General features: G+C 45.5%; 2 protein-coding genes across 2 annotated transcripts in view; both read left to right on the top strand.

The window, feature by feature from the left end:
* The window catches only part of LOC111970102 (protein kinase C delta type), a 29,608-nt gene extending 20,608 nt beyond the window's left edge, over nucleotides 1–9,000 (top strand). Inside the window, exons 13-18 of the mRNA XM_023996612.2 lie at nucleotides 2,327–2,418; nucleotides 4,801–4,863; nucleotides 5,148–5,286; nucleotides 6,157–6,345; nucleotides 6,465–6,593; nucleotides 6,858–9,000. Of these exons, the coding sequence (XP_023852380.1) occupies nucleotides 2,327–2,418; nucleotides 4,801–4,863; nucleotides 5,148–5,286; nucleotides 6,157–6,345; nucleotides 6,465–6,593; nucleotides 6,858–7,016 (771 nt within the window). The 3' untranslated portion in view covers nucleotides 7,017–9,000. The remainder of the gene's footprint in view (nucleotides 1–2,326; nucleotides 2,419–4,800; nucleotides 4,864–5,147; nucleotides 5,287–6,156; nucleotides 6,346–6,464; nucleotides 6,594–6,857) is intronic.
* A 349-nt stretch (nucleotides 9,001–9,349) lies between these two features.
* On the top strand, nucleotides 9,350–18,591 carry rft1 (RFT1 homolog). The gene is made up of 10 exons (XM_023996613.3): nucleotides 9,350–9,638; nucleotides 13,230–13,315; nucleotides 13,796–13,912; nucleotides 14,035–14,326; nucleotides 14,689–14,823; nucleotides 15,018–15,278; nucleotides 15,416–15,560; nucleotides 15,735–15,840; nucleotides 15,991–16,240; nucleotides 17,170–18,591. The coding sequence occupies exons 1-10, from the start codon at nucleotides 9,576–9,578 to the stop codon at nucleotides 17,332–17,334; spliced, it is 1,620 nt and encodes a 539-aa protein (XP_023852381.1). The 5' UTR covers nucleotides 9,350–9,575; the 3' UTR covers nucleotides 17,335–18,591.
* The last annotated feature ends 157 nt before the right edge of the window (nucleotides 18,592–18,748 follow it).

An 18,748-nucleotide genomic window follows, 5' to 3' on the forward strand; every position in this document is an offset into this window, starting at 1 on the left:
ACCTCATTACTCTACCTTCCGTCCAAGGTACAGACTGTAGCCCTACACCACACACCTCTACTCTACCTTCCAGTCCAAGGTACAGACTGTAGCCCTACACACACACCTCTACTACTTACCTTCCAGTCCAAGGTACAGACTGTAGCCCTACACACACACCTCTACTCTACCTTCCAGTCCAAGGTACAGACTGTAGCCCTACACACACACCACCTCTACTCTACCTTCCAGTCCAAGGTCAGACTGTAGCCCTAACACACACACCTCTACTCTACCTTCCAGTCCAAGGTACAGACTGTAGCCCTACACACACACCTCTACTCTACCTTCCAGTCCAAGGTACAGACTGTAGCCCTACACACACACCTCTACTCTACCTTCCAGTCCAAGGTACAGACTGTAGCCCTACACACACACCTCTACTCTACCTTCCAGTCCAAGGTACAGACCTGTAGCCCTACACACACTCCTCTACTCTACCTTCCAGTCCAAGGTACAGACTGTAGCCCTACACACACACCTCTACTCTACCTTCCAGTCCAAGGTACAGACTGTAGCCCTACACACACACCTCTACTCTACCTTCCAGTCCAAGGTACAGACTGTAGCCTACACACACACCTCTACTCTACCTTCCAGTCCAAGGTACAGACTGTAGCCCTACACACACACCTCTACTCTACCTTCCAGTCCAAGGACAGACTGTAGCCCTAACACCACACACTCTACTCTACCTTCCAGTCCAAGGTACAGACTGTAGCCCTTACACACACACCTCTACTCTACCTTCCAGTCCAAGGTACAGACTGTAGCCCTACACACACCCTCTACTCTACCTTCCAGTCAAGGTACAGACTGTAGCCCTACACACACCACCTCTACTCTACCTTCCAGTCCAAGGTACAGACTGTAGCCCTACACACACCCTCTACTCTACCTTCCAGTCCAAGGTACAGACTGTAGCCCTACACACACACCTCTACTCTACCTTCCAGTCCAAGGTACAGACTGTAGCCCTACACACACACCTCTACTCTACCTTCCAGTCCAAGGTACAGACTGTAGCCCTACACACACACCTCTACTCTACCTTCCAGTCCAAGGTACAGACTGTAGCCCTACACACACACCTCTACTCCACCTTCCAGTCCAAGGTACAGACTGTAGCCCTACACACACACCTCTACTCTACCTTCCAGTCCAAGGTACAGACTGTAGCCCTACACACACTCCTCTACTCTACCTTCCAGTCCAAGGTACAGACTGTAGCCCTACACACACACCTCTACCTACCTTCCAGTCCAAGGTACAGACTGTAGCCCTACACACACACCTCTACTCTACCTTCCAGTCCAAGGTACAGACTGTAGCCCTACACAACACCTCTACTCTACCTTCCAGTCCAAGGTACAGACTGTAGCCCTACACACACACCTCTACTCCACCTTCCAGTCAAGGTACAGACTGTAGCCCCTACACACACACCTCTACTCTACCTTTCCAGTCCAAGGTACAGACTGTAGCCCTACACCACACCACTCTACTCTACCTTTCCAGTCCAAGGTACAGACTGTAGCCCTAACACACACACCTCTACTCTTACCTTCCAGTCCAAGGTACAGACTGTAGCCCTACACACACACCTCTACTCTACCTTCCAGTCCAAGGTACAGACTGTAGCCCTACACACACACCTCTACTCTACCTTCCAGTCCAAGGTACAGACTGTAGCCCTACACACACACCTCTACTCTACCCTTCCAGTCCAAGGTACAGACTGTAGCCCTACACACACACCTCTACTCTACTTCCAGTCAAGGTACAGACTGTAGCCCTACACCACACACCTCTTACTCTACCTTTCCAGTCCAAGGTACAGACTGTAGCCCTACACACACTCCTCTACTCTACCTTCCAGTCCAAGGTACAGACTGTAGCCCTACACACACACCTCTACTCTACCTTCCAGTCCAAGGTACAGACTGTAGCCCTACAACACACACCTCTACTCTCCTTCCAGTCCAAGGTACAGACTGTAGCCCTACACACACTCCTCTACTCTACCTTCCAGTCCAAGGTACAGACTGTAGCCCTACACACACACCTCGCTCCCCTTTTTGTGTGTCATTCTGGTTATTATAGCAACATATAGCAACACCATTTTTTCTGATTAACATTACTAATAACAATAAGTATCTACAAAAGCTTTCTCCAATAAGAAGTGATGTAAACACAAACTCGCTATCATAGCTTATTACACTACTACTGTGCTAGGTAGCTTTACAGTATGTGTTATGATGCTTGACCTTGACCGTGTTGTCCGCAGGAACACCTGTTCTTTGTCATGGAATATCTGAATGGAGGAGACCTGATGTTCCATATTCAGGAGAAGGGACGCTTTGACCTCTACAGAGCAACGTGAGTTTCCCCAGTCACACAGACAGAGATAAACACACACCCCTAATGTCACTATTACTCACTCATAGAGACATACAGACACTCACCACCAATACTTTGATGGAAACCAGACAGCTATAAAGCAAAGACGGTGTTTACACAGTGTGAGACTGTAGCTGAGTGTTATGGGGTTATGGGGTTTCCCTGCTACATACAGGGAAATTATGCATTGGTGGATTTTGGGTTGGTCACTGTCCATGGGTAGCTGTTCACCATGCAAAGGAGTGTGTGTGTCTCTCTCTGTCAGTGTGACTGTATTTGTGTTTGCAGAAGTCCCACAAGAGAAAGACTAGATTCAGATAGTTTGAGTGAGGTCAAACACAGAGAAGGTACAGAGTCGCATGGCTGTTGAGCCCTTCTGAGTGTGGATCTGAAATGGGATGTTAAACTAACTGGTGCTTAGTTATAGTGGTGTTAAAGTTTTTCAGTCGTTAGGTGCCTCTATCCCCTCTATGCTCAGGACAGGTGAGATGACAGGAGACATTCACTTCTACACTGTTGCCAGCTATACCCGATCCAGCATTGGCATCTGCTCCTATTGTCCTCACGCACGCTCCCCGGTCCTCAAGGACAGTTTCAGAAAGGGAGAGAGATGTTCACCTCTCTGCTCTCACTGTATTAATCATTAACTAATTGTGTATGGGTGTGTGTGTGTGTGTGTGTGTGGTGTGTGTGTGTTGTGTGTGTGTGTGTGTGTGTGTGTGTGTGTGTGTGTGTGTGTGTGTGTGTGTGTGTGTGTGTGTGTGTGTGTGTGTGTGTGTGTGTGTGTGTGTGTGTGTGTGTGTGTGTGTGTGTGTGTGTGTGTGTGTGTGTGTGTGTGTGTGTGTGTGTGTGTGTGGACAGCACACAAGCTGGCAGTGCAGAAATGGAAAGCCTCGTGGGTTTGGTTTCCTGGTTATGTAATATGTTTCCCTGGGTAGTTTGGTGAACTGTTGAGTTTCAAATGAGTCCCACTATCACAGAACAATAAACCTGTATCCACTAACTGACCCTAAGCATCTTAACGCAGTGGCACAGAGACACTGGGCCGCACCCTAAACACACTTAACACTGTAAAACCCAATACACACTGTTTCTTACTGAGTTGCCTCCTCACAATTTGGCATACTGTTGTGCGGTTCCCCCAGAATACTACACTGTGTATGTGTGTGTCTACATGCATGTGTGTGTGTGTGAGTGTATATGGGTCGTTCCGCCAATAGAGTGCCTTTTGGGTAATTTGGTAAAGAAATTCAATAATTTTAACATTCTGTCATGTTTTCCCAACTAAAGAGGTTAAATTAAAAAAATACTTTAGTAAGTGCCAAATAAAGTAACAGGGTTGACCCTAACACAGTAGATGTTTTCAACATTAAATCCCCTTGTGACAGGGGGAATGGAATCTTGTTGTGTGCAACACTGAGGGGCAATTAAAAGTTTGGTTCACGTAACAGGGTTGACCTTAAAATGAGGTACAGAGGTAAATGAATCAGTAATCACATGAAATAAATAATAATCTTCAGAAATGACTTTGTCAAATCAACAAAATAACTAGGGCTTTACCATGATGGTGAACACTTGGGGGTTAAGTGGGTTAAAATATTCCAATAAGTCAGAAAAACATGATGAGGGACATGTCAAAATGCTGATTTTTGGAACTTTAACAAGTCTTTATTCATATAAAAAATCTGATTTATTGAATTTTCCATGTGGTTCATATTAAAGGGCACATCATTTAATATAACAGGCTTTTAAAATTCAATATTGGTGCACTATTTCTACTTAAAATATCAAAAGCGCTCTGTTCGTTGAACAAACTACCCATATGATGGTGTGTGTGTAGCCGGTTGATACCAGGACGGCTGATGCGTGTGACGGTATCTACTTGTGTGTTGAGTGAGAGTCAGAGGAGAAACCTGTCTGGACAAAGCTTACTTCAAGTCAATCATTCAGTCTCTCAATCCCAATCAATCACCAGCAACAAGAGCATACATAGTCTCTCTCCACCTATGTCAAGGCCCAATCAGTTTCCCCATGCCAGAGTTGAAAAGAGAAGCAGGAGGTCAGAGATACTGTAGGCTAATCCTTCAGCTGTGGCTAGGCTGGGGCCACTGGGCCAGGAGCACCTCTCAGGTTTCACCCTACAGTATGAGGCCATTGTTCAGCTCTCCTCTCTGAGCACCACTCTATACAAATGGCCTCTTCAATAATGCAGCTAGCTACACACTGGACTGGAGTCCTCAGCGACAGACAGCAGTGTTCAGGGACTAACACAACAGGAAAGTAGATAGAGTAGTACTCTGCTGCCAGCCAGCTGGATCTCTAGACTGTGTAGTGATGTTTATCTATCTTTTCTCCCTCCAGGTTCTACTCTGCTGAGATCATCTGTGGCCTTCAGTTTCTGCACTCCAAAGGGATCATTTACAGGTAAATAGCAAATGCCATCATCAGCACTCTAATGTACACTCACTAACTTCTTACTCACTCAATCACATTACCATACAGATAAAAGAAAATGGCCAGAGCCCTTCCACCAAGGATTGATATAGTGATAGTATCACGTTGTGGGACAGTGAGTATGTGATTATTAGCTGTGCTTTTCTATACTGTCACAACTCTAGTCACCCTCTCAACCTTTCTACACCACACATTTCTTCCCACCCTGTCTTCCCTCCAACTCTCCCTCACTTGTTTTGTCTTTCTGCCCTCAGAGACCTGAAGTTGGACAACGTGATGTTAGATCATAGCGGACATGTAAAGATAGCAGACTTTGGCATGTGTAAGGAGAACGTGTTTGGAGAGAGCCTAGCCACAACCTTCTGTGGGACTCCTGACTACATCGCTCCAGAGGTATGGAACACACACATACACTCTCAGAAAAAAGGGTTCCAAAAGGGTTCTTTGGCTGTCTACATAGGAGAACCCTTTTGGGTTCCATGTAGAACCCTCTGTGGAAAGGGTTCTACATGGAACTCGAAAGGGTTCTACCTGTAACCAAAAAGGGTTATTTAAAGGGTTATCCTATGAGGACAGCCGAAGAACCCTTTTAGGTTCTAGATAGCACCTTTTTTTCTAAGAGTGTACTGTATACATGGCTGCATCTCATGACACCCTATTCCGTATTTAGTACCCTACTTTTGACCAGAGCCAAAGTAGTGCACTCTGAGAGATGGGTTAGGTGACAACATCACAAAAACAATGCGCCCGCTTCAATGGGGCAGAAGTCTGTGTCCATGTGTTGTTGTGATTCTGGATGGCCAGATAGCTAGCAACAATGACAAGAAGCTGCCATGTGGGGAATCATATCTGGCTGTTTTGAGGTTTTTTCACTGATGTCAAGTTTATGCTAATATGGCAACAATTTTGAAGCTAGCTAACCAACAACTGTAATGATGTATTTGAGAGACAACAAGTGTTCATTGTGCAAATGTATTTATGTTTTCAATAAAAATTGGAGACTAAGTACAGTTTACATGTTCTCAACAATCTAAGCCAACCCTGTCTGTTTTGCTCCATAGTTGAGTCTGTTTCTCTCCTCCTTTGTGTGTTTTTATCCCTTGCTCACTGTTTCTCTCCTCCGGTTTTGTTGCTAAACAACCAACCCGTCGATAGGGAATAGGGTATTATTTGAGAAGCAATCACTGCGACTATACCTTTGCGAGTGTCTCACTATGATGATGTCACTGACCGTGTCTTTCTATCTGATGACGTCACTTTTAGATACTGCTGGGTCAGAAGTACTCCTTCTCCGTGGACTGGTGGTCATTTGGGGTGCTGCTGTACGAGATGCTGATTGGTCAGTCACCCTTCCATGGTGATGACGAGGACGAGCTGTTTGAGTCTATCCGCATGGACACGCCACACTACCCTCGCTGGATCACCAAGGAGGCCAAGGACCTGATGGAGAAGGTCTGCTCACCCCCATTCCCTCCTCCCATACAGTGTCCTATTCTGCCTCGGAGTCTATTTCTCTCCTCCTTTGTGTGTTTTTATCCCTTACTCACTGTTTCTCTCCTCCGCCGCTGCAGCTGTTTGAGAGAGACTCGACTCGCAGGCTAGGCATCGTTGATAACATTCGTGTCCACCCCTTCTTCAAGACCATCAGCTGGCCCGCCCTGGAGAGGAGGGAGGTGGAACCCCCCTTCAGACCTAAAGTGGTACGGTCTAGACATGAGGTTTTATAGTGATGATAAAACAGTTGTAATATATAGGCCTACCATAATATAACACACAGTATTTGGGGTCGTTTCAAAGGGGAGAAGAGGCTGTCACTGACAGCCATTCATGTATCTAAACAAAGATCTACAATAATTAAACTACTGAATGCTCAGTAGAAATTAGGCATAATTTGATTCATCACCGATTGTCTCCATGTATCACTTGTCCTCCCTACTGATTGACATCTCTCCTGCCAATAACAGAAAGCCCCCAACGACTGCAGCAACTTCGACCGAGAGTTCCTCAGTGAGAAACCCTGCCTTTCCCATGGTGACAAGAACTTCATGGATTCCATGGACCAATCAGCTTTCGCCGGGTTCTCCTTCATCAACCCAGAGATGGAGCTTCTCCTGGAAAAGTGAGGGAGGGGCCTGTCAACCAATCCCCATGCTCTTAGTTCTCAGTGACATTACTGGGGTCATAGGGGAAGCCAGGGATACATTACTAATGGGTCGTTCCATGAAATGGTTGCCTTTTGGACATGCAAACTTTTAAGAAATTAATTTACAAATATATTTTCTTTCAGCATTCAATTGCATTCAATGTGATCAAACCCTCAACTTGAGTGAGCTGTTCAATGTTCAGTATTTGTGACTGTAATAGAAGCACAAGCCGTTTCCTACGGATAAACACATTTTTCCATCTCAGACATAAGAATCCTATGAACTAAGAGCATTTTATCTTCACTTGTACCACATTGTCAACCCTGTTACCTAAGACACTTATGTAACTGCCTAACTATTATTTAAAAGCATGTTTGAGATAAATCCAACATTTTCTCATTGATTAAGTATTCCTTGAACAAATAACTCACATATAATATCAATCTGATAAAGTTACCGTTGGGCCTCTAACAGGGTTGGCGATAACATTGTTAAGGTTTTAGGTGAAGATCATCCATTACTCCTCATGTGATGAAGAGCATGGGACCGACTACATGGTGCTCATGAAATTAGGAACTATATTTATGTTCCACACATAATGAAAGTTTAATCAAATAAAAATATTCCTAACATTAATTGAGCGAACGGGGTTAATGTGTTGAGATCGACCACCTCAGTCAAAGATGATAAAACAATTATAAATAGACCAAAAAGAGAGAGAAGACTTCCTTCCCTTTCCACCATGCTGTTCAGAAGACCCAATTGATGTCCACTGCTGTGAATCATTTAAATTGGTGAGAATGGTCCATTATTTAAAAGGGACAATTTGTTTGCATAATGGTTGGCCTTAAAAATGAGGGACAGACGTGAATGCATCACTAATCACATGAATATAAATAATCATCTTCAGAAATGACTGTCATAGCAGCACAATAACTAGACCTTTACAATGATGGTGAAATTTTGAGATATTTTGGGATTAAGTGGGTTGAAATGTTCCTAGAAGTGACACAGGGTTGATGGAGGGACATGTCAAAATGCAGAATTTTGGCCTTTATTCATGTAAAAAATGTGATTTATTGAATTCTCGATGTGGTTTAAATTATAGTGCACTTCATTTACAGGCTTTTAAAATTCAATATTGGTGCATCATTTCTACTTAAAATATCAAAGGGACACAAAAGGCACCCATTTCGTGAAACGACCCTAGGGTCAGGGTCAGTTTGTCAAGGTGTCCTGATTCATGTGATCAAACCCTCAACTTGAGTGAGTTGTTGTATGTTAGTATTTGTGACTGCAATAGAAGCACAAGCAGTCTTTGGTACTTAGAGAAATTATAGGATTTAAACTTATACAGGAATGGGCCTATGTTGTACAGATATACTGTAGGTGTTACTGTTTTGTGTGCATGCTAGGGTGTCCAGATGTACACGGGCGGCCTTATATTTTAATGTCCTGACTTGTATTAGGGTTGGAAGGTGTATGTGTGTGTATGTGTGTGCGTGTTTGTGGCTGTGAAAGGAAATGTTTAAAGACCTCATACCAACACCAACCACCTCTCAATCACAACAACCTCTAAATGTGTCACATATTCTTGAAAGATTGACTTAATCTAAATGTCCAGTTTGTCACTGCATGGGGAGCCTTTGCCTCTATTGTGTGGTCATTTGGACTGTGTGCCATGTAGTGTTAAGAAGACCAAGATCAGACTGAGCAACTACAGGTATTGCTGCCGTTACATGTAGCCTCATATGGGACAGGGAAAGATTTGGTGTATGATTATTGTGCTTATTGTGTATGATGCTACGTGAATGTCTTTATTTGAATTGAACTTATTGGGATGCTGTATATAGATCTATATATCTATATGTATATTGTTGTAAAATGTATATTATTGGTGTGCTAAGGATGTGCTTTTTTACTGTCTCCATCTTTTACATCTTAATAAAAAATCATCAACTCCTAGTGTCTTCAGTCATTCTGCCATATAAAGCACTTTAGATAGCAGGGAGTGACGTTTTATAAACCACACTATCACTGCACTCAAGAAGAAATGGCCTTTGCTTTCTGCAAATTGTGAACAGACACAGAAACGCACACAATTGGCACAAGTAAATGTTATGTCCATTCTAAAATCATTTTTGGGGGGGGGGTATGCGATGTTGAATGTAACATAGCAGTATTCCCATGAGACTTTCATTTCTTATTTACAGTAGTTCCTGCATCCAAAACTCAACGCTGGGGTGACCACGCCGCCTAGCGGGCCACTTGCGTAATGTACACAAATCGTTCTGGTGACGTGGTAGTGACTTTCCATGTGTACGGAAGTTGATAGCATGAAATCTCTAAAGCTGTATGTAGTCAGGTCTGGTCATACGATCCACCAGAAAAGACAAATGGCACAACAATTAGTACAGATTCATACTTCATAACGCACTTACTGTCCGTATCTGTGAGTCTGCTCCTTTTCACGGTGCAATTTCTGGAGAAGCTTTGTCAGAAGCCTCAAAGGAAGAGGGCTAGCTAGCTAGCTGTACGATGAGTTCCCAAGATATGTTGAAGAATGCCTCCACTCTCGCGTCATACAATGTCTTGCTTCAGGTAAAGTAGCTAGCTATTATAATTACCTATGCCAAACTCCTTTTTTGCACTTGATGACAATAGTGTCCTTGCTAAAATACCTTATATCCACCCCCTCAGAGTAGCATGTGGAGGACATACTTTTAAGTTAGTTGTAGTGAAATATCCTTTTATGTAGCATTTTTTTCTGAATGCCTAGATTTTGTAGCAGTTGTTGATGCGATTAGTGTGTGCCCTGAGTGGGACCAGATTCCCTGAAAKAGAAGGGAGAAGATTACATCCTCTTGAAAGGTTACCCTCCGGGTGGACAACATCAGCATGGTGTGTGACTGGCAATTAAGAACAGCCTTCTACCCAGCCTCACCGAAACACCTGTCTGCATAAGTGAAAGACTCATGTCTCTCCGTATCCCCCTAGCCAAGATGCGTTATGCTACAAATTATATTTGTCACATGCGCTGAATACATCAGGTGTAGACCTTACAGTGAAATGCTTACTTACATGCCCTTAACCAACAATGCAGTTTTAAGATGAAAAATAAGTGAAATAAAAGTAACAAATAATTAAAGAGCAGCAGTAAAATAACAATAGTGAGGGGGGTATCTGTTAGTCAACATAATTGAGGTGAAATGTACATCTGTTGCTCTCTCGCTGAGGGAGACTGAGCCTCTTCTGAGCGCAGAGGACCAGAAGTGGGCATCTATTAGCTCAGTGCTCTATCAGGCAGCGGCCCACTCCATTGGCTACAAAGGTAGGAAACATCAGGACTGGTTCTATGAGAACTCTGACACCATCACAACCTTACTGGACAATATGCGCACAGGGCTACTCTCAACAGCCCCACATCTACTACCCTTTACAAGCAATGGCGTGCATCGCTCAAGGAAGTGCAAACAACCTTGCGTGCTCTGCAGAACAAATGGTGGACGATAAGTCACAGGAATTTCACATTTCTACCAATCAACATTTTATTTTTTATTTAACTAGGCAAGTCAGTTAAGATTYTTATTTTATTTACAATGACGTCCAAACCCTAACCCAGACGATGCTGGGTCAATTGTGCGCCACCCTATAGGACTCTCACGGCCGGTTGTGATACAGCCTGGAATCGAACCAGGGTCTGTAGTGACGCCTCTAACGCTGAGATGCAGTGACTTCGACCTCTGCGCCACTCGGGAGCCGGGCCCTAGAAGTCGGCCCTAGAAGTCACTCCATCTATGGCCCTAGAAGTCGCTCCGTCACTCCCATGAAAACAGCTGATGGTCTGACTCTCTTGAAGGACTAAAACTAGATCCTGATGAAGTGGTCTGACCACTTTGATGCACTACTCAATCAGCATTCTCCTACAGACCTTCCAAGAGGTGTTATCAGCTATCCGTTCCCTCAAGAACAACAAGACTCCTGGCACTGACAGCATCCCGGCAGAGCTACTTAAGAAGGGAGGTTACTTCTGCACCAGAATGCTCCACCAGTACATCACTGAGGTTTGGGACCGTGAGATCGTCCCCCAACAGTGGCGGGATGCAAACATTGTCACCATCTATAAGAACAAGGGTGTCAAGTCCATCTGCGGCAACAACCGGGGGATATCCCTTCTGGCTGTTGCCGCCAAGGTCCTGGCCAAGGTGATGCTACACAGGCTGGCAAACAACATCACAGAGGAACTGCTGCCAGAGTCACAATGTGGCTTCAGAAAGAACAGGAGTACGGTCGACATGATATTCACGGCATAGCAACTCCAGGAGAAGTGCCGTGAACAACATTAGGACCTTTTCATGGCCTTTGTCAACCTCTCCAAGGCCTTCGACACTGTGAGCAGGGAACTACTATGGGGCATTCTACTCAAATTTGGCTGTCCAGACATATTTATCAACATCCTTTGCCAGTTCCATGATGGGATGATGGCTCGGGTGGCCATAGGAGGGCAGGMGTCAGTGCGCTTTGGTTTGAGGCATGGGTGTGTGCTGGCACCGGTACTCTTYAACATCTTCCTCCTATGTGTCACCCAGCTTCTCCACAAGGAGCTTAAGGACAGCAGCGGGTTGCGGTGGACTTCAGGCTGGATGGAAACCTATTCAACATCAGGAGGCTCCAAGCAACCACCAAGGTTTTGATGGAGCGGTTTCTTGAGCTGCAGTGTGCTGATGACTGTGCTCTTGTGGTCCACACTCTGGAAGACCTTCAGTCCGTCCTTGTAGCGGCTGTGAGGGTCTATAGTAGGATGGGACTGTCTATCAACACCACCAAGRCAGAGGTAGTCTACCAATGGAGATCCAGCACTCCACCCACCATGCCTGTCTGCACCATTGAACACAAATCACTGGCAATAGTCCCGTCCTTCAAATACCTGGGCAGCATCCTTTCGGAGGACTGCAGCATCGACCTCAAAATTCAAAATAGGATCAAGCAAGCATCAGAATCCTTCGGGAAACTCAGGTGCAGGGTCTTCCAAAACAGGGATCTCCACCTCCACACCAAAGTCGCCATCTATTAAGCCGTCTGCATCACCACACTTCTTTACAGCTGTGAAGCCTGGGTCATTTACAGTCGCCACAACAAGCAGCTCAAGCGATTCCACATACGATGCCTGCAGTGCATCCTGGGAATCATCTGGTGCAACCGTGTGGCCCATACAGATATACTAAGACCAAAGGCAAGAGTATGGAGGCCATGGTCGCCCAACACCAACTGCAAGAGTATGGAGGCCATGGTCGCCCAACACCAACTGCAAGAGTATGGAGCATGGTCGCCCAAACACAACTGCAAGAGTATGGAGGCCATGGTCGCCCAACACCAACTGCAAGAGTATGGAGGCCATGGTCGCCCAACACCAACTGCAAGAGTATGGAGGCCATGGTCGCCCAACACCAACTGCAAAGAGTATGGAGGCCATGGTCGCCCAACACCAACTGCAAGAGTATGGAGGCCATGGTCGCCCAACACCAACTGCAAGAGTATGGAGGCCAGGTCGCCCAACACCAACTGCAAGAGTATGGAGGCCATGGTCGCCCAACACCAACTGTAAGAGTATGGAGGCCATGGTCATCCAACGCCAACTGCACTCGCTTGGGCATGTCATTAGAATGTTTCAGGAGCGCTTGCCACGGAACATCCTGGCCGGTGGTCTGCAGGGGGCAGATTAAGTTCTACAAGGACCAGCTGAAAACATTGCTGAAGAAATGCAACATCAAACCCACAGACCTAGAGGATGCTGCAGCCAACCGTTCCACCTGGTGGCAGTTCTGCCAGATCGTGTACAGAGGTGGGAGGAGGAGAGGAGCACAAAGAGACAGCAAAAACAGCTCAGGAGACATTCAACCATGCCTGCCCCGCCAACAATAGACTGCATAGGCCCCACCTGCAATACAGTTTGTGGATCTCGGATTGGATTCTACAGTCACCAAAGAATTCACCGTTAACTCAGAAGTGGAAGTCGTCATCGGATATGATGGGCTACCATAAGCAAGTGTGTGTTTGTTGTCCTAAGGCATAAAATATTCAAGTGGCAGAAAGACATCTAAGTTACAGAGCAATCTCTATTCCACGTGAGATAATCATGTCCATTGCATGTCTATCTATGTGCCTACTGAATATGTTCCTGGTTATTTTTAGGTCATGTTTCGTGTGCTCACCTTTTTGCTGAACGCATTCACGCTGCGCTTTGTGTCCAAAGAGTTGATTGGCGTAGTCAACGTCAGGTAAGATTGTTTTACTCTGTGGCAATTCCATGGTAACAGAGTGATGCTGGGATTCCGATTTTTCACTTTAAAATGTATGCCAAACAAAAAACAATGATAGCAAAGTTAAACAAACCGTACAACTCTATGCACAAGGATGACTTTGAGCAATTTCCACAGAATATTTTACAAAAACATTTACTTGAAGAACAGTGCAGAAGTGAAGTTTAGGGAGTTGTGTGGTTTGTTTAACTTTGCAATCATTGGTTTCGGTTTGACGTACATTTTAAAGTGGAAAGTGTCTCAGCATCAGTCTGTTACTGTGGAATTGCCTTCTTGTATAACATTACACCTGCTGCAATATGAGCTGTCCAAACCTGCAGTTAAACAAAAACTAACACCACTACATACTGTGTGTGTGTGTGTGTGTGTGTGTGTGTGTGTGGTGTGTGTGTGTGTGTGTGTGTGTGTGTGTGTGTGTGTGTGTGTGTGTGTGCGCAGGTTGACACTGCTGTACTCCACGCTGGTCTTCTTGTCCAGAGAGGCCTTCAGGAGAGCCTGTTTGAGTGGCGGAACAGATCACAACTGGAGACAAGTCATCAACCTGCTATGGCTGACGTGAGTGGGACTATAGGGGAGCTGCTGCTCCACAGTGTTGGCTCTGGTCAGAACATACACAGTTGGGTCTTTCATCGGCACTATCTGCATAACAAATGATTGTGTGTGTGTCATCCTCCCAGGATGCCGCTGGGTGTATTATGGGCATCTCTCCTGGTGTGTGTGTGGCTGTGGCTCCTGGAGGTTCCGGATCCCCTGACCATCCCCCACTACGGCCCCGCTGTGGGGCTCTTTGCCCTGGCCGCACTGCAGGAGCTGCTGGCTGAGCCTCTCTGGGTCCTGGCTCAGGCCCATATGTTTGTCAGGCTGAAGGTGGTTGCTGAGAGCCTGGCCATGGTGGCTAAGTGTGTTCTGACAGTGGTGCTGGTGGTCTCTGCTCCTCAGTGGGGGCTCTACATATTCTCTGCTGCTCAGGTACATACATACGCAGCCCCATCCCTTATACAAATGATCTTATATTTGTCTATTTAGCGCAAGCGTTTACCCACCTTTTGCATAAAAATGCATTGAAAGTATAGGCAGCATTGCTTAATTCACCGCAATCAGCGTTTACCCACTTTTTTTTTTTTTTTACCACTACATCACTGGTTACAAGGGAGTATGGTTAGAGGGTTGTGTGCATAGAAGGTATTGTCAAAAAGATGAAGTGGTCATGGAGTAAGGTTGTGTTAGTAAATATGAATCTATATAGGTGGAGATGGTATTGCATGCAACCCTCATAAATCACTGTGGACGAGTGTCTACTTAGCTAACTTATACTGGCCTGTCCTTCATAGCTGGTATACACAGGGTTCCTGGTGCTGTGCTACTTTGTCTACTTCCTGCGTTTCCTGGGCTCTGGGGAGGCCAACAGGAAGTACTTCCCCCTGCAGCGTGTGGCAGACCTGCTGCCCTCCAGAGTTGAAGGAGAGGTAACATTCACCACAACAGCACTAACCATCACTCACCACATACACTCCTCACTGAGCTAGTATACAGTATACGAAAGCAATTGGTTGTATTAACTGACAAATCAATGATAAATTGATTGTTTGGTTCATTCATTCATATACYATGTCAGGTCACAACTGTGTGTGCTGTCATCCCGTTGTGTGTGTGTCTGTAGCCTGTGATTGACTGGACGTTGGCCAGGCTGACGTGGAGCTTCTTCAAGCAGTCCTTTCTGAAGCAGATCCTGACGGAGGGCGAGCGTTATGTCATGACCTTCCTCAATGTGCTGAGCTTCGGGGAGCAGGGCGTGTACGACATCGTCAACAACCTGGGCTCAATGGTTGCCCGTTTCATCTTCCTGCCCATCGAGGAGAGCTTCTACGTCTTCTTTGCCAAAGTCCTGGAGAGGGGGCGGGACGTCAGGCAGCAGAAACAGGTCAGAGGGCAGAGTCAGCCAATCAAATACCTCACTCATTTCACCATTTGTCAGTGGCCAATGATAAATAAAGTTGTCTGACACACACATCATAGCTCATGCAGATGCATTGATGCCGCTTGCTGATTGGTCTGCAGGAGGAGGTTGCCATAGCAGCTGAAGTTCTGGAGTGTCTGCTGAAGCTGGTGCTTGTGATTGGTCTGATCATCACAGTGTTTGGTTACGCCTACTCTCACCTGGCTCTGGACATCTATGGGGGATCTCTACTGAGCAGTGGTGCAGGTGAGTCAACTAACCAAATGAATCGATTAATTGAGTCAACCACCATAGTCAACTGAATCACTGGAGTTATAGAGATAAAGGAACTTATTCAGCAATGATTGGAATAATCTAATTCCTCAAGCTACTGGTTTTATGTGAGTGGTTGTGTGTAATGATATTTGTGTTATATTGAAGGGCCCAGTCTGTTGCGATGCTATAGCTCCTATGTGCTCCTACTGGCCATTAATGGAATTACTGAGTGCTTTGTCTTTGCTGCCATGAGCAAGGAAGAGGTTGACAGGTGAGAGAAGACACACACACACACACACACACACACACACACACACACACACACACACACACACACACACACACACACACACACACACACACACACACACACACAGTGTGTGTATCATGTTGCTTACGTTGCCCTCTCGTCTGTCCCCAGGTATAACCTGGTGATGTTGGCTCTGTCTATCTCCTTCCTGCTCCTGTCTTACATGCTGACGTGGTGGGCAGGGGGCATTGGCTTCATCCTGGCTAACTGTCTGAACATGGGCCTGCGTATCCTTCACAGCCTGTTCTACATCCACCGCTACTTCCTGTCTAGCCAGTGGACACCTCTGCGTGGCCTGAGGCCCTCCCCTCTTCTGCTGCTGGCTCTGGCTCTCAGTGCAGTTCTCACTGCTCTCTCTGAGGTACCACACTATAACTGTTCTCCTCACTGCTTTACTGGGCACGCCAGAGGAGGCTGGTGGGAGGAGCTATACGAAGATGGGCTCATTGTAATGGCTGTAATGGAATAAATGGAGCTGAGTCAAACATGTGGTTTCCATATGTTTGATGTGTTTGACACCGTTCCATTAATTACATTCCAGCCATTACAATGAGCCCATCCTCCTATAGCTCCTCCAACCAGCCTCCTCTGATACACCCCACATACTGTATACACCATCCAATCACATATCAGCCAATCACACTTAAGTCTGTCTCTGACATTTAATGAAACAGTTATTGTTTCTACCTTACAATCATAGAAATGGGAGTTAGTATACAAACTATATATTTATTCTTCTCAAATAATCAGAGATAATAGTGAGACAGATTGTCTTATCTGTCTATGTATTTATTTACCATAAAATCCGATTTCCGGGCCTCCCGGGTGGCGCAGTGGTCTAGGGCACTGCATCGCAGCGCGAGCTGCGCCACCAGAGACTCTGGGTTCGCGCCCAGGCTCTGTCGCAGCCGGCCGCGACCGGGAGGTCCGTGGGGCGACGCACAATTGGCCTAGCGTCGTCCGGGTTAGGGAGGGTTTGGCCGGTAGGGATATCCTTGTCTCATTGCGCACCAGCGACTCCTGTGGCGGGCCGGGCGCAGTGCGCACTAACCAAGGGAGCCGGGTGCACGGTGTTTCCTCCGACACATTGGTGCGGCTGGCTTCCGGGTTGGAGGYGCGCTGTGTTAAGAAGCAGTGTGGCTTGGTTGGGTTGTGTTTCGGAGGACGCATGGCTTTCGACCTTCGTCTCTCCCGAGCCCGTACGGGAGTTGTAGCGATGAGACAAGATATTATTATTWTTTTTTTAAATTCAAATCCGATTTCCCATCTGTCTGTACTCTGCTGTTTCAGGGTGTGTTCTGTTGTGACGGAGGATGGTTACTAAGGCTGGTTCACATCGCCGTGGGGGCCGGGTGTCTACTGGGTGTACTTGTCACTGTCCTTCTCACAGAGACAAAACTTGTTCAGTTTGTTCGGACTCAGCTCTTACCTCGCTATGGGAAGAAACACACCTAAACCTGCCCAGCAGAGGAGTAACCTGCCAGCTATAATGAGAGAGAGAGACAGGATAAACCGAATGGCAGAAGGATAGATAGATCTGAACACAGTGACTTGGAGGGGAATGTGGAAACAGCTGCAATCATAAGTGACCATGTCATGGACTGAGGGTGAAGTTGGAATGAGCAGCTCACTGGCCAGAAATATATATGTGTGTGTGTGTGTGTGTGTGTGTGTGTGTGTGTGTGTGTGTGTGTGTGTGTGTGTGTGTGTGTGTGTGTGTGTGTGTGTGTGTGTGTGTGTGTGTGTCAGGAGTAAAAATATTGGCAACATTGATAAAGAAAAAAATACTGTATAAAATAAATAAAAACAAATACTGAGCTATATTGTATGCTCAAATTTCGGGGAAATTATATTATTATATACTAATACAATTGCTCAGAGAAAGAGATTTTGTTAAACAAGTAATGTTTGCTTTTTCTCAAAAAGATAGTGGTCAATACTCCAGCACCCCTTGCGAGGATAATGGCACTGAGCCTTTTCCTAAAATGTTTTATGAGATTGGAGAATACATTGGGAGGGATCTTAGACCATTCCTCCATACAGAATCTTTCCAGATCCTTGATATCCTTCCTCTGCTGTTATGGACTGCCCTCTTCAATTCAAACCACAGGCTTTCARTGGGATTCAAGTCTGGAGACTGAGATGGTCATTTCAAAATGTTGATATTTTGTGGTCAATTAACAAAAAAAAAGGTGGATTTTAATGTGTGCTTGGGGTTATTGTCTTGCAGGAAAATCAACTTGTAGCCAAGTTTCAGCCTCCTGGCAGACGCAACCAGGGTTTTGGCTAAATTGTTCTGGTACTGGGTAAAGTTCATGATGCCGTTGGGGCCCCAGGACCAGTGGAAGCAAAATAGCCCCATAACATCAATGATCCACCACCATATTTTACAGTAAATATGGGGTTCTTATCTGCATAGGCATCTGTCTTTTGCCACCAAACCCACCACTGGTGTGCGTGGCCAAAGAACTCTATTTTMATCTCTTCTGACCATAGCACTGGTTCCAGTCCAAATGCGTTTAGCAAACTCCAGGCGGTTACATTTATTGGATGACATGAAAATAGAGCTCTTTTTGTGTGTACAGTATGAGCAAGCACTGAAAACACTGTTTCACCTGCACATTGTTGAGTTTTTTTTATGTAAACAGCTTGAGAGGTAGGCTATTTTGTAACCAAATTAGGTTTTGATAAATAAAAACAGGTGGATTTTGACTAATTGTTATTTGTAGCCTACTACAGATTAGATACAGTGTATTAGGGAAATTTGTCCCATATCATTGTATAAGTATCATAACAAAAAAGTCTGAAATCACAAATGCTCATATTCCTGCCATCTTTCTGAGCGATACAAAATTAATCTGTACATTGC

The sequence above is a fragment of the Salvelinus sp. IW2-2015 genome, linkage group LG11, assembly GCF_002910315.2.
Source record: "Salvelinus sp. IW2-2015 linkage group LG11, ASM291031v2, whole genome shotgun sequence".
In the NCBI taxonomy this organism is placed as follows: Eukaryota; Metazoa; Chordata; class Actinopteri; order Salmoniformes; family Salmonidae; genus Salvelinus; species Salvelinus sp. IW2-2015.

What these genes read in the sequence shown, in the direction of transcription:
- rft1 (XM_023996613.3), top strand. Translation starts at nt 9,576, where the DNA reads ATGAGTTCCCAAGATATGTTGAAGAATGCCTCCACTCTCGCGTCATAC. An exon ending in ATCAACCTGCTATGGCTGAC is followed by an intron (nt 13,913 to 14,034) that starts GTGAGTGGGACT and finishes TCATCCTCCCAG; the next exon opens with GATGCCGCTGGGTGTATTAT. An exon ending in CCTCCAGAGTTGAAGGAGAG is followed by an intron (nt 14,824 to 15,017) that starts GTAACATTCACC and finishes GTGTGTCTGTAG; the next exon opens with CCTGTGATTGACTGGACGTT.